Source organism: Suricata suricatta, chromosome 16 (assembly GCF_006229205.1).
Source record: "Suricata suricatta isolate VVHF042 chromosome 16, meerkat_22Aug2017_6uvM2_HiC, whole genome shotgun sequence".
Classification (NCBI taxonomy): Eukaryota; Metazoa; Chordata; class Mammalia; order Carnivora; family Herpestidae; genus Suricata; species Suricata suricatta.
This window is the reverse complement of record NC_043715.1, coordinates 6,177,312-6,191,288: the sequence shown is the minus strand read 5'-3', so window position 1 is coordinate 6,191,288 and position 13,977 is coordinate 6,177,312. Positions and strand designations below refer to the sequence as shown.

Here is a 13,977-nt window from a genome sequence, read left to right as displayed (position 1 = left end):
CAGGACCCCGTGGATGTGTCCAGAGCTCTGGGGCCACAGCCAGACTGTACAGGACTTGTTGGCTGAGTGAAGGGGCCAAGGCTGTGTTCTGAGGGCAATGGGGAGCCATGGGAAGCTCTTATGGGGTAGCAGGGACAGAAGAGGCATCAGTGTAGTTGCAGGGCAGAGAGGGAGCAGCACAGGGAGGCAGGAGGGAGGGAAACCTCGAGGTGGTCCGGCTGGAGCGGGGAGGCCCTGAGCCCCCATCTCCTGGGCTGTACAGTGGCTGCTACTTGGCCAGCGGGAGGCCCGTATTGTCCTGGGGCTGGAGGGGCCAGCGTACCCCCAAGGCAGGCCCGAGCGCCCTCGCCCAGGGGCGGAGGGGCAGGGACGCTTCGAGGCACGTGGGCTGCTGGGCAGTGGAGTGTCCCTTTAACCCAGGCCGTGGCTGCGGGCCGGCTGTGATGACTCGCCTGGCTGGGGCTGCATCCGGCCGCCGCCTCGCGTCACAGCTCCCCCTGCCGAGCTGACAGGCGGGCCTGCGCCAGCACCCCCCTTGCTCGCCGCCCCCCGGCTCCAGTGGCCAGAGCCTGGAGCAGGAGAGGGGGACCCGGACGCAGCCCTCCACCCCATCACTCGGGGACCCCAGGTGGGTGCGGCCCCCCACCCCCACCTCAGCCTCTCCTTCCACCGTTTCCACCGGCTTCTACCTTGCTCCCTTCTCAGCATCCCCTCCTCCGTCCCTCCTATGATTCACGGGTGCTGTGTGGCCGTCTTGTTACATAAATGGGCTCCGAGTCATCTTGGAGATGGGCTTCGGGCTGGGAGACCGCAGGGCACCTGAAGCCCCAGGGCGGTGCTCCTCACGCGCTGTCCACACGGCGAGCAGGACCCTTCTTCCGGTTTGTGCCGGGCTGTGGGCTGTGACCCAGGGCTGTGGCGTGACCGAGCAGGTGCAGCAGGGACCAGGACACAGCCCGCTGTGCTCAGGGGCCGAGCCCGACTGGACGAGCTTTGTCTGGGTGCCCCTGGCCGGAGGAGAGGCAGAGGAAGAAGGGGTGCCGAGTGGACGGCAGCCACAAGCTGTGCTGGGCTGTCTGCACTTTGATTTATTAAATTGGACTGAGAATGCAGATGCACGGTCCACCGGCCACACAGCAAGTGCGCGATAGCACACGGACCCAGTGGCCGCCGCCAGGACAGCGCAGGTAGAGTCATTTCCATTATCACAGAGTATTGGGATGCTGCACGGGGCGGGGCCCTGGGACTTCTCGGTGTGACCCCATGCCACACGCACCGCCTCCCAGCCAGAGGAGACAGCCTCCCAAGGCTGGAGGGTCCAGACTGCTCCAGCATCTCTGAAGAGGGTGCACGGCCATCCTCTGCCTCGGGGTGGTGGGGGGGGTGCAGCGGCCCCCACCCTGGCCGCTCTCGGGTTCAGGCTCTCCGTTTCCACGAGAATCTCTTTTCCTCCATCTCTCTCTCTCTCCCTGGTATTTTCTCTTCCCCTTCTGTCTCCCCCTCTCTCGCTCTATTTCACTCTCTGCTTCTCTTGCGGCTTCGTTTTGTCTCTGGTGTCTCTCTCCACCCCGGGCCTCTGCTCTCTCCGCGCATCTTGACGCCACTGCCTCTGTGTCTCCTCCTCCCTCCCCAACCTCCCAGGGGCCTCCAACAAAACTGCTTTGTTAGAATTTGAATCGGCGCCTCGCTGGGACCTCCGGACCGGACCTGAGTTCAGGGGAGGTTAAGGGACAGTCTCAGGCACAGAGACCCCGAGCGATCTGCCAGCAGGTCGCGTCTCCAGACAAAGGCGCCAGCCGCCCAGCCTGGTCCAATTGGTGTGTTTCTGGATGCTTTGTGTTTTTCAGCATGAGCTCCCTAATGCCATGTTATTAGAGTCCCCGGGTGCAGAAAGGGCCTATTTATCTTCTTTCTCCCCTTAATGCCCTCTGTGCTGATGTTTCATCGTGAGGAGGTAACTACATGAGAACATAAACGGTGCCGTGAAAGCGTCCGGGCCGGGTGGGGGCCCTCCTTGCTGGCCTGTGGGGTGGGGTAGCCAGCGTTAACGAGCCCTGTGGCGCCCATCATCTGGGGATTTCTGCCTCGCGGTGGGGTTTCCGCCCGTCCATGAGAAGTAGACAGGCGCCTCCTGCTCCTAAAACGGGGTTCCAGGCAGAACCAGAACAAGGAGATTCTTTCCCGATGGTCCCCAAGGCGGGCTCTCCTGAGAGGGTCCCGAGAGGCCGGGCAGCCGGGCAGGGACAGGGTGGGTTCCCTTCTTACTGGAAGCTGGCAAGAAAAGAACTTTCCGGTCCGAAAAGCACGTGCTGTTTTTTTCCCTAAGAAGCTGGGCCAGGAAGGCGAACTTGGGAACAGTCACCCACAGTGCACCCTGGCTGTTTTTCTCACCTCTCGAGACAATACAACAATGAGAGAGGACTTGGCAACTTTCGAAGAGGAAATTAGGCAGAATTTGCCTGGAACCAGGCCCTTCCAGCATTCGAAAGATTTATCGCGAGGAGGAATTGGCGCTGGCCTGAGCAGGCTTCCAGGGGCCCTTTCCCATGCTTGAGTCGAGTGGCCCTCAGGACTCAGCCACAGCCCGTGTCCCACAGGGCCGAGCTGTCCTAGTCAGCTGTCCGCCGGGCCACATACAGCCTAGTCGAGAGGGGACCCCGCCTTGTCATTGGAAGGCACTTAGAGACACCTATGCCCGGATCCTGGGCATCCCACCCCTGCCCCGCAGCTGCATCCGTCCTTTGAAACTAGATGAACCAGAAGAAGGAGCAGTTAAGAGTCCACCCTCTCTGGCTCCGTCAGTGAGAGATGTGCTACCCGTGTTCCGGAGGAAAGTCCTGCCCCCTCTCCTTGTTTCTGGGGTGGGGCCTCCTGGTGGTTGGAACCCAAGCCAAGTCCTTCCTCCTCCCCTTTCACCAGGCATAATGGCTCAGACTCCCCAGCCGGGTTCCTGGAAGGCCTCGGGAGCCCCGGCTCTCACGTTCAGATGGGTGGCCTGCACAGCCCCTGAGCCCCAGCGTGGCTCTGCCCTGCTCTGCCTGTGCGGCCTCGGACGAGCAGGAGCAGCCTCTTGGGGGCACGGATTCCGTCCGAACCAGAGTCTTGAGACCTGCCTGCTTGGGTGTTGAGAGGATCGGCGCCATTACGTGTGAAGTACTTAGCGCTGTGCCTGGTCCTGGCAGGTTTTCAGGGAAAGACCGCCATGACGCTGTCTTAGTCTTAATCATATACACCTTGGGGAGGAGACGGTGTCAAGACCAAGTAGTCCTCAGTCTTACTGCACCTGAAATTTTCTTCAACAAGCAGAACGGGCGATGCTTCACCCATCCATCTGGCTCAACCCCCACTCGATCATTTATATATCTGTATGTCCACCCGTCTGTCCATCCATCTGTCCATCCATCATCCATGCATCCGTGTATCCATCCAGTCACTCATTCAACACCTCAGCCAGTCTTTCACGTACCAGACATTTCTGGGTTTTGGGGGACCCAGCAGTGAGTCAGACACGGCTCCTGCCCTCATGGAGCTCACAGCCTGGAAAGCGAGGGCAGTTGCAGGGCAGTGTGGTTCTGTTGGATGAGGTTTCACTGCATGATGTGGTGGTGGCGGGGTGGCAAGGAAGGCCATTGGGTGAGAGCGGAAGGGGTGAGTGATGCCGCAGGCCCCGAGGGAGGGGTGAAGGCAGGGTGTCCCGGTAGGAGGTACAGTCAGTGTGAAAGCCACGTGAAGAGCACAGCAAGCCCGTTCAAGCTCGATTATGCCGCAGCGGCACGCAGCCCCAACTTGGAAGGAGCTCAGAACAGCAAAGGGTTGTTTCTCCCTCAGGCCGCGTGCCCGTTGTGGGTCGGCTGGGAGCACTGCTGATGGAGCCGGTGCCATCTGGAATGTTCCTGGTGGCCAGGGGGAGGGACCCTGCTGCGTCGTGTGCTGGCTCATAGAGGCCTCCACTGCTCATGACACAGGTCCCATCAGCTCACGCCTGGTTGGCCAGAGCCAGCCTCATGGCTTTGAGCACCTACTGTGTGCTGGGAAGAGAGCAGACGCTCTGGGAGAAGCACGACAGGAAAGGATAGGCCAGGCTAGGATTGGGTCCCTAACCTGCGGTCTGTGGGCTATTCCAAAAGTGCCTCTGGGGGTGGGTGGGTGGGTGGGTGTGTGTGTGTGTGTGTGTGCGCGCGCGCGCGCGCGCGCGTGTGTGTGTGTGTGCGCGCGTGGGGGGGGGCACATGTGCACTGTCCTTGGGTGTGATTCTGCGGCTTGTTTAGGTTCCCAAAGGGATTCAGGATCCCATAAATCCCCCCAAAACTGAGAACTCCTGAACGGGTGATCCCTGAAATCCCTTTGAGCCTCGGATTCGAAGAGCCTCATTTGTTAAGATGGGCGAATGCAGCCAAGGTCTCCGTCTTCCTCCAAAGTGCAGGCAGCCCCGAGGGCAGCACAAGGGCTGTGGCCACCTCTCCCTCCGTCGCACTGGGGGGCGAAGAGCCAGGCAGGTGGGGTGGGGACATCTGCTGACTCTGCCTCCCGCAAGTGGGGACACAGAATCAGACGGCACCTCCGCTAGTCATCCCCGGGTCATGAGTCCACTCGGCGAACTTGGTGGCCCCAGCTACACCTGGGAGGGAGCCAATAATCCGACCGGACTCTGTCTCCCTCCCCAATCCTATGGGTGGGGTGGGGCTCTGAGAGTGGCCAGAAGGAGGGGAGGGGGCATGGTCCCAGCCGAGGTGCTAGAGGAGGCGAGGGCTGTGGAGGGCAGAGAAGAAGGGGCCATGCCAGGTGAGCTGGGGCAGTGGGGGCGGTGGTGTGTTTGGGGGTCGGGCCGGGCCAGCTCTCCGGCGGGTGGCAGGGCCCTCCCACCTGCTCTGACCCTCAGATCCTTCTCACCTCACAGTGAGGCCTGCGAAGCAGCTTGCTCAGTGCCGGGTGGGTGACCTCAGCGGTCTCCGTGTGTCCCCGTGCCCTGGGGAGGTGGCGCCCCGGACCCCTGGCACGGACAGGTGGTCCACGCTCCCACAGCTGTGTGCAGCTGGGACCACCAACTGCTCCGCTGAACCCGAGCCTGCATTCCTTTCCAGAACAGGACACTGACCTCCTCCAGTTGAGATGCTCACGGGATGGTGGGAACAGCCAGGAAGCTGGGTGTGGGCAGGCAGCGGGGCTCCCCCACGTGAGGAGAGACTTGGAACAGGCAGGGGGTTCTGCCTGGAAGGTCAGGCTGAGAGGGGAGGGGAGCAGGGCAGGGGAGACGGGGTCGTGTCTTGAAGGAACCTTCCTCCCCTTCTAGACAGCAAGGCTGCTGTCAAACGGCACGGCAGACGCAACAGAGACCTGGACACACGGCACCGGGCACCTGGGCAGGGGAGAGAACCTGCACAGCCGCTCCTGCTCAGCCACAAGCTGGGCACGTCGAGGTCGGGCAGGGCCAGACCACCTGGGGGGGGGCCCTCTGGGGCTGGCCGGTGCCTTCCGGAGGACCAGCTGCAGGGAAAATGCTGTGGAACATGCATTTCTGAGAAGGAAGAAGTGTCCAGGGGTGCCTTGTGGATCCATCAGTCTCCAGCAGGAAAGGAATATACTAGAAGGATTGACGGGAGCCTGGAGAATGGGCTGAGGCAGGGGGTAGGAGTGTGTCCCAGCCAGCTTAGATTTGCCTTTAGCGGAAGACACCCCTCTGCCTCATGATGAACTCTTGCCCCTTGATCCTGACATTACTTTGCTCAAGACCCAGGGTCCTGGGCGGGGCTTCTGACCGAGGCTGTCCAGATCACCTGCTCACGGTCACCGAGGGAGGGCCTGGGCCTCCCCTCCTTAAAACTCCCTAACAGGGGCTTCCTCGCTGGGGAGGTTCCCTGATGGGAAGGGCTGGGCCTGGTCACGGGGGAGACAGGTCTGTGTTAGGTCCTGTTGCTGAGGCAAAGAAAGGGGGTCACCATTTGGCCCTTCCTACCGCTGCTCTGCTTTCTGATCTGCTTCGTGTGTGTTCATTCATTCTGCAGCCAGCCCCACCCTGGTGCTGACCGCTGATCAGCGTGGAGTCTGGGAATGAGACTCTGCCCTCGGGGCGCCCGCACAGCACACTTGGTGGAGCACCCGACTCTCGATTTTGGCTCAGGTTATGACCCCAGGATCATGGGATTGAGCCCTAAGTCGGGCCCTGAGCTGAGCTTGGAGTCTGCTTGAGATCCCCCACTCTCTGTCTCCCTCACTCTGCCCCCTGAAACCCCTACCCCACTCACGTGCTCTCTTTCTAAAATAAAAAAGAAGATACCGGGCGCCTGGGTGGCTCAGTCGGTTGACTGTTCATCTTCGGCTCAGGTAACAATTTCACAGTTAGTTCATGGGTTCGAGCCCTATGTCGGGCCCTGTGCTGACAGCTCAGAGCGTGGAGCCTGCTTCGGATTCTGTTTCCCTCTCGTTCTCCTCCCTTTCCCTGCTTGTGCTCTGTCTCTCTCTTTCTCTCAAAAAATATAAACCTTAAAAAAATTTTTTTAAGGGGCACCTGGGTGGCTTAGTTGAGCGTCCGACTTCGGCTCAGGTTATGATCTCACAGCTTGTGAATTTGAGCCCCATGTCGGGCTCTGTGCTGACAGCTTGGAGCCTAGAGCCTGCTTCGGATTCCGTGTCTCCCTCTCTCTCTGCCTCTCCCCTGCTCGTGCTCTGTGTCTGTCTCTCTCAAGAATAAATAAGGCATTAAAAAATTTTTTTAATAAAAAATTTTTTTTAAATTTTTAAAAAAGGACTGTAGCCACCCCCGGGCATGAGTTTACAGAGCGGCATGCTGGGACCTGTGGGCACAAAGGAGAGAGGGATGGGGGTTTCTCCCTCCCCCTTTTCTCTTTTCTCTCTTCCTTTCTGTCTCACTTGGTCATTCAGTCCAGCCAATGACACGTACCCTATGGGCACGGCGCCGGCCCGCCGTGCACCCTCAGCACCCTCAGTACCAGCAGAGCAGCCCCGATGAGCACGAAACCAGCGTCCACACCTCCCACACTGGCTTTCTTCTGTTGCTGTGACACATTACCACAAACTTAGCACTTAAGACAACACACACGTACTACTTGTTTGTTTCCAGTTCTGGAGACCAGAAGTCCATCACGGGGCCCACTGGGCTAAAATCAAGATGTCATCAGGGCTAGATCCTTCTGGAAGCTTCTTGGGAGAATACCCTTCCATGCCTTTTCCAGCTTCAGAGGCTGTGTCCCTTAGCTTGTGGCCACATCCCTCCAACCTCTGTTTCTATCTCTACCCCTCTGACTTCCAGCCTCCCTCTTGTAAGGACATCGAGTCACCCAGAGAACACAGAATGGCCTCCCCCTTCCAAGGACCTTAACTTATTCAAATCTTAGCAAAGCCCGTTTGCCACCCGAGGTGAGGCCTTCACAAGGACAAGCATGTGGCCGATCTTTGGGGGTCCCATATTTGGCCTCCCGCACCTGCCCCTCTCTCTGGCCGACTCGGTGGTTTGAAAAGCCCAGAGATGGTTGTGGACTGGATGTGTGGCAGGGTAGGCTCATACTGGCTGGAACCAGCCCCTGAGAGCGGATCCGACGCATCTCTTCCCAACCGTGGCCCAGAGATTTCCCTCCTTGTAGCGTAGAATTGGCCAAAGTGGGGTCACTGACCGCACAGAAGGTGTCAGAAGGTGGCACGCCCTATGATCAGGGCTTTCGTATTCTGCAAGCCCGTGTTCCACGTTTACCAATGCCCCACGGGCCATGGCTGCGTGCATTCTGAGCAGTGCCATTTGTGAGGTGTCCGCACATGCCAGGCCCTGAGCCGAGGAAGCATTCTACTTGGATCTTTGCCCGCTCTCCCTGAGCACGGGGTGTATTTTCTCATCCTAATGAACAAGAAGGGTCACAAGACCACGGAGCTGGCTCAGCACTGACGGGCGGTGAGTCAGCTGCAGACCCACCGGGGTGCTGCTGGTCCCATGAGACCCCCCTTCGGCCTCTGCCTCCCCAGTCTTCAGGGAACCTGAACCCAGGTCACCACTGCAGAGGTCCCTGAATCACACAGAAGGTGTCCCCCGGCCCACTCCCCACTCAGGGCAGAGATGCTACAGGCTGGTATCCATCCATCTGTCTAAGGTTGGGCACGAGTCCCTGAAATCTCATGAGTCTGCCCACAGGGGCCCGATACCCTGCTGCGCGGGCCACTGAACAGGTTCATTTTTTGGAGCCTAGAGATATCCCCTCCTCTGCCCTGGGGGAGCGACTGATGCTCCGTCAAGGACTTGGGTAGGGTCCCTAGATCCCCCTGACGGAGGGTGACCCGAAGTTGTACCCACTTGTGTGTGTGTGTGTGTGTGTGCGCGCGTGCGTGTGTGTATGTGCATGTGTGTGTGTGTATGTGCATGTGTGTGTGTCCATGCAGGCTGAGAACAGAAGTTGGACTTCATACTTGAAAAGAAGCTCCAGCCTTTGTGAGAGTCCCTGGACCCTCAAAGTCAGGGTCAACTTAGAACAGAGGGCTGCAGGGTCAGGCGAGAACAGACACTGCATTTCTGCCCTTAGGGATGGTGACTGGAAAACTTGGAATGCCAAAACTTTGTGGTTTTCAGCATAAGTCAGACCGCCTGGGTTCAAGTCCTGGTCCCACACCTACTCCCTGTGAGCCTGTGGGAACGTTCCTATCCTCCCTGAGCCTCAGTTTCCTCGTTTGTACCGTAGGGGTGACAGTGCTAACGGTCTCAGCTTCCCAGGGTAGACTTGCAAGGACTGAACAAGCCAGTCCATGCATAGGCCACAGCGCTCCGTCTGGCGTACATTAAACGAGCCATAAATATTGCTGTTATCACCCAGGGCCGAGCTGGAACGGGGGCGAGGCCCACAGCAGCATGAGAATCGCAGGGCCTTCCTCCGGCCACGATTCATTTGAGAGGGATTAGTGACGATGGTGGTGATGACAGTAATGACAGAGGCTGCGTTTCTGTGTGACCACGCGCTGTGAGCCAGGCCTGATTCTGCAGGACTCATCCCTGCAAGATCCGGGTTAGTGGCTCTGTCTTACAGATAAGAAAATCCAGGCCCAGTTGCCAAGGCCTGTGAACTAGGGTGGCGTGGATCTGGGAGGGTGTTGTGCTCCCTGCCCGGTGATTTTTAACTCAGGTCCCCCTGAGTTCAAGGCCTGGTGCTTTCCTCCATGACTTTCTGCAGTTGGCAAGAGGTTCATAAACTCACAGGCTCTGAAGCCAGCCTGCCTGGGTTTGAATGTGTTTAGTTGATATGAGATAGCGGAGACTCAGTTTCTCCCCCTGTGAAATGGGCATAGCATTAATTGCCTCACAGGGCAGTTGTGAGGGTTGATGAGAGAATGCATGAATGACAAACACCAGGTGCTTGGAGCAGTGCCTGGTGGAAAGGAGGTGCCCAAACTGCTCCTGCCACCGCGCCCCTTTCCACCTGGCCCCTCCCGCGATCCTGATTAAGTCAAGACACGTGTGCAGCGAAAGTTCTTCCAGCAGCCGGTGTCTGGAGTCACTTATACCCAGCAAGTCACAAGCACACAGTGGCAGTGACGTCCTATTTCAGAAAAGTCCTCGCGGTTGATGCTTCAGTTTTCGTTTTGTGCCCAAATGGTTCAGCCGAGTGTATCCCGGTGCTCGGGCCACAGGGCAGACCCTGTGGGACGGGGCGGCCTGGGGCCCGAGGGCTGGCGCCCTGACATGCTGCAGGCCGATGACTGGACCTTGCTGTCCTGTTCTTGTCGTTGCAGGCTGCCAACAGCTACCTGCGAGACCAGTGGTTCCATTCTCTGCAGTGGAAGGTAAGTCTGGCGCGGCTGCTCCCTGTCTGGCTGAGGCAACCTCCCGCTGGCTCAGGGGTACCCAGAGGGGTGAGGGTGGACATCGCCGGCCTTCCAGACCCAGACCGCTCGGCCCGGGAACGTCACTCCAGTGTGTCCCAGCCTCTCCACCTTGTCCCTCGGACCTTCGATGGCTTCCTCCCTGCGAGGCCAAAAAGGTGTTCCTGCCCCTTGGCCATGGACTTCCTCATGACCTTGAGAGGGTTTGCCTGCTTCCAAAGGGATCGTAGAAGCACCAGCTTTCAGAACAGGGGCCCGCCTACGGGGCTGGGGGAGGCAGGACTCGCGGCTCGAGACTCTGGGTCGAAGGTAACTTCGGAAGGTTGCACCAAACCTAAGTTTACCTTCCCTGTCTTCGCCTCCTGTCCGTTACCTGGTTCTTCGGCCAAACTTTCCGGTTCGAGCTCTGCATCGGATGGTCCAGAGCCTCTTAGCACATACGGAATTTAGTCCTCTGCTAGTCCCTCTGGAGACCCAGGGGCCAGATCTGCTGAGCAGGGTCCTCCCAGCCCCCTGGGAACGCACATTGTGCTCCCTGGTGTGGGACGTGCAGTCGGTTCCTTTTCGCTTGCACTGGTCTCCCCGGCTCTCCTTCCTGCCTTCTGATCTCTGAGTTTAGAACAAGCCGTCACAGCCCTGTGGCCTCACAGGGCCAGCAGCCTCGGGCGCAGTGCCCGGTGCATGTCCTGAGCCCTCATCCCTTCAGGGAGCTGGGGGCCGTGCGGAGTTTTAGGCCTCGTGCCACATTAGGATGACTGAGGGGACGCTCAGAATTCCTCCCGTGCCTCTAGAGGGACGCTCATCACAGCCGGACCAACGACGGAAATACAACCCTGCAAAGTTATGTTCCTGGCCCTAAAGAGGCCACTCCCCGCCCGCCTCTCCCTGCTGACAGCTGCAGGTCCACTTGTTTTGTGCCGTGTGGCAGTCTCAGAAATGCAACGTCAGTCTCCAAAGGAGGGAAAGGACTAGAATTTATTCTAGGACTACCGTGTGCTAGGCTCATCGTGTCCATTTCACCCTGGCCACAGCCTTGTAAGGCTGATTTCCATCACCGCTCCCATTTTACACATGGGGAAGGTGAGGCTAGGCTGGGCCCACTCCCTTAGCGAGTCAGGGCTGGAGGCGGGGTTCAGCTGTAGGTCTCTCTCCTGCCCACCGGTTGCCAACCGTAGGCAGAAGGCGGCGGATGGCAGCTAGGAAGGCAGAGCAACACATTCCTACTCGCGGAGTCAGCAGGTGCTGCTGAGACCTCCGTTTCCCCAGCGGATCATCCCTTGTCCCTGGGGCCTGGCTCTCTGCAGCCCCGCGTGTCCCAAGACAGGCAGGGCGTACGTCAGGACCTGCACGGAGCCATCTGGGAGCAAAATGCCAGAGCAGTGAGTCCAGGAGCAGGGAAGATGACAGGCAAGGTGTGCTCAGGGGGCTGCCTGTAGGAAGAGGCCGTTTCGCTGCTGTGCACAATGATTTGAAGACAAACCGCCCCCTGGACAGGTTGGGGAAATGCCTCATTGCAAAGATGGCCACGATCGAAGTCAAGGGAGCGGCTGGCTGTCTTCAGTGGGGTCCCACAGAGCTCTGCTTTCTGCCTTGCCCCGGTCTGGGCTGACTAAGAAGGTGGGCATAGAAGGCTGAATTTCAGGAGACCGACTGGCTTAGAAGGATGATGGGAAAGCGACAGTCTTGAAACGTGATATTTAAATGTCAAGGATCACGTGTGGGATCCAGGCCATTGATTGAACAAGTATAAAATTGGGGATCCCTGGGCTTCTAGCGCTTTCCAGGAAAACCTGAATGTCTGCCCTCAATTTTGGTGGTGTTTGGTTTCTTTGTGGTTGTTAAATTAAAAAAAAAAAAACATCCAGGAAACCCAAGTCAGAGTTTCAAGGAACCGTCTGTGGCCCGTCTGTGAAGTGGGGGATGGTGACCTTTGTTCCCTCTATATAAGCATCCGCCTAGGACTTCCGTGGGCCTAAGGCCCCGGCAGTTTCCCCCCTTCTGCAGTTGCTCCACTCCCGTGATGTAGGTATGCTGCCACCAGGTGGCAGTGGTATCTTAGTGTCCGCAACTTGGTTTCCGTTTTGAGGAGACCGAGGAAGGGAGCCCCCGCTTCCTTTTCAAAATGGCAAAGAAATTTGAGGTGTTTGGAGGCCCTCTGGGCTATCAAACTTGAGCTGAGAGGCCTGGGTTCGAATTCTGGTTCTATGGCTTACGCGCCGCGTGGTCTGCATCGATTCGAGCAAGTGTTCCTTAATTCAGATGCGCTTTTCTGCTCGTTGTCAGTCAGCACCTGGGGGCCCGAGGCCCAGAGAGGCGTAGTGACTTATCCGCAGCCACACAGAGGGTTTTAGTACACATCTGCAGGGCTGCTCCGTCCAACTATGCCTGATTCTGAAGCTTTGGACTCTTTAGCCCGCTTAGGATGTGACCTGCCATTCCTGAGACAGACTCTCTTTCCTCCGTACTTATAACTCACCTTCTTGGGTTTTTCCTTTTCTTTTCTTTTCAATATCTTTTTGAAAAATCAAAAATGAGGACTTGAGAAATCCTGCAGCCTCCATTTGATATTTTTTTAATTTTCTAAGTATTGTTTTTGTTGGTTTTTCCATTTCCTGACACGTATGTGCATAATGTTGCCTATTAAATACTACATTCTTATTGGCTTAGCTTTTATGGAGTTGCACTGGTATCTCTAGGGCATTCTCTACAGAGAGTTGTTCCCAGCGGGGCCACAATTGGTTCTCTGGGGCTTAAAAAACCTTAAGTTATTACAATAGCATGTGGCCCTCCTCAGGTCGGCCCAGATTCAACAAAATCTATTTTATTTTATTTTACTTTATTGATGTTTACTCATTTTTCAGAGAGAGAGTGAGAGATAGCGGGTGAACAGAGGAGGGGCAGAGAGAGAGAGGGAGACACAGAATCTGAAGCAGGCTCCAGGCTCTGAGCCGCAGCACAGAGCCCGAATGTGGGGCTGGAACTCATGAACCATGAGATCATGACCTGAGCTGAAGGCAGACGCTTGACCGACTGAGCCGCCCAGGTGCCCCTAAAATCTCATTTTCTAGTATTTAATTTCAAAGAGAGGAAGGGAAATGGGGGAGGAGGTAATGGCTCCTGGGGAGGCATACTTAGGGGAAGACTGGGAAGTGCTGTTGTGGACTGTGCCTCCAGCCATGTTGCGGGACAAGAGGTGTAACCACGACACCCCCGTGGTGTTCCCGCCAGCCTGTGCGGCGTCCCGGGACTCCCGGGGCTCAGTGGCCCCCGTGCCCGGCTTCTGCCATCTCATGCCGCCACGCTTCGCCCGAGGACTTCCCTCGGCCCAGGCCCCGTGTTCGGAGCATCACCTTGTCTCCCTGAATGGCCGCTTGTTGTTGTCGTGCGTGTGAGGAAATCTGAGTCACTGGCCCGAGCTCCCAAGGTAACCAGAAGGGGACCGAGACTTGAGCCGCAGCGTCCCGGCTCCCAGAATGCCCTTTCCCTGCACCCCGCGCCCCAGCATCTCTGCGCTTCCCCTTGGGCCTCCGCCCTCTGACTGGCTCCGCGCAGGGAGACCCTCCCCCAGGAGGACGCCAGCGTCCCCAGGCCGGAAGGGGGCGGCTGGGCTTGCTCCCGCCGCGGCGCCAGCCCTCCCAGGATCCTCCGCGGCACCGCGCAGGCCCGGAGAGGCCCCGGGGAGGCCGCCCTGTGTGCTTGGGGCGGTTGGGCCCCCGAGGCCACTTCCCCGGGGGCTGGGAGCATAAACAGTTGTTCCGAGTTAATGAGGCCTCATCTCTGACTCAGAGACGCACCTCGGAGGCCAGCTCCTGTGGAGACAGGCCCGTCTGCGTGCGAGGCCGTGGGGGGACAGCCTCGTCCCTGCCGCGCGGGCGTGTGAGGGCGCGCTGTGTGCGTCTGCGTCCCGGTTTCGAGGCACGAGGCCTGGGCGTGCACGGCCTGTCGGGTGGACGAGCCCCGGCGGGGCCGTGAAGGAGCCTCAGGGGGCGAGGTGCACCCGCGTGGCACAGGTGGCCCTTCTGGTCCCTCCAGCTTGGGAGAGTGGCCTTTTCACTTCCCGAGAGGGGCTCCGTCCTAGGCCGTGGCCCGGAAGCCTCGAAAACCGAGAGGATTGTATCCCCTGGGGAAGCCCGTTACCAAGGGCCCCCGAGGCCTCTCCCGGTG

General features: G+C 58.5%; 1 protein-coding gene across 1 annotated transcript in view; it reads left to right on the top strand.

Annotated features, from left to right (window-relative positions):
- Nucleotides 1–13,977, top strand: part of CMIP (c-Maf inducing protein) — an 80,625-nt gene that overhangs the window by 271 nt on the left and 66,377 nt on the right. The window contains exons 2-4 of the mRNA XM_029926145.1: nucleotides 263–318; nucleotides 421–628; nucleotides 9,724–9,774. Of these exons, the coding sequence (XP_029782005.1) occupies nucleotides 263–318; nucleotides 421–628; nucleotides 9,724–9,774 (315 nt within the window). The remainder of the gene's footprint in view (nucleotides 1–262; nucleotides 319–420; nucleotides 629–9,723; nucleotides 9,775–13,977) is intronic.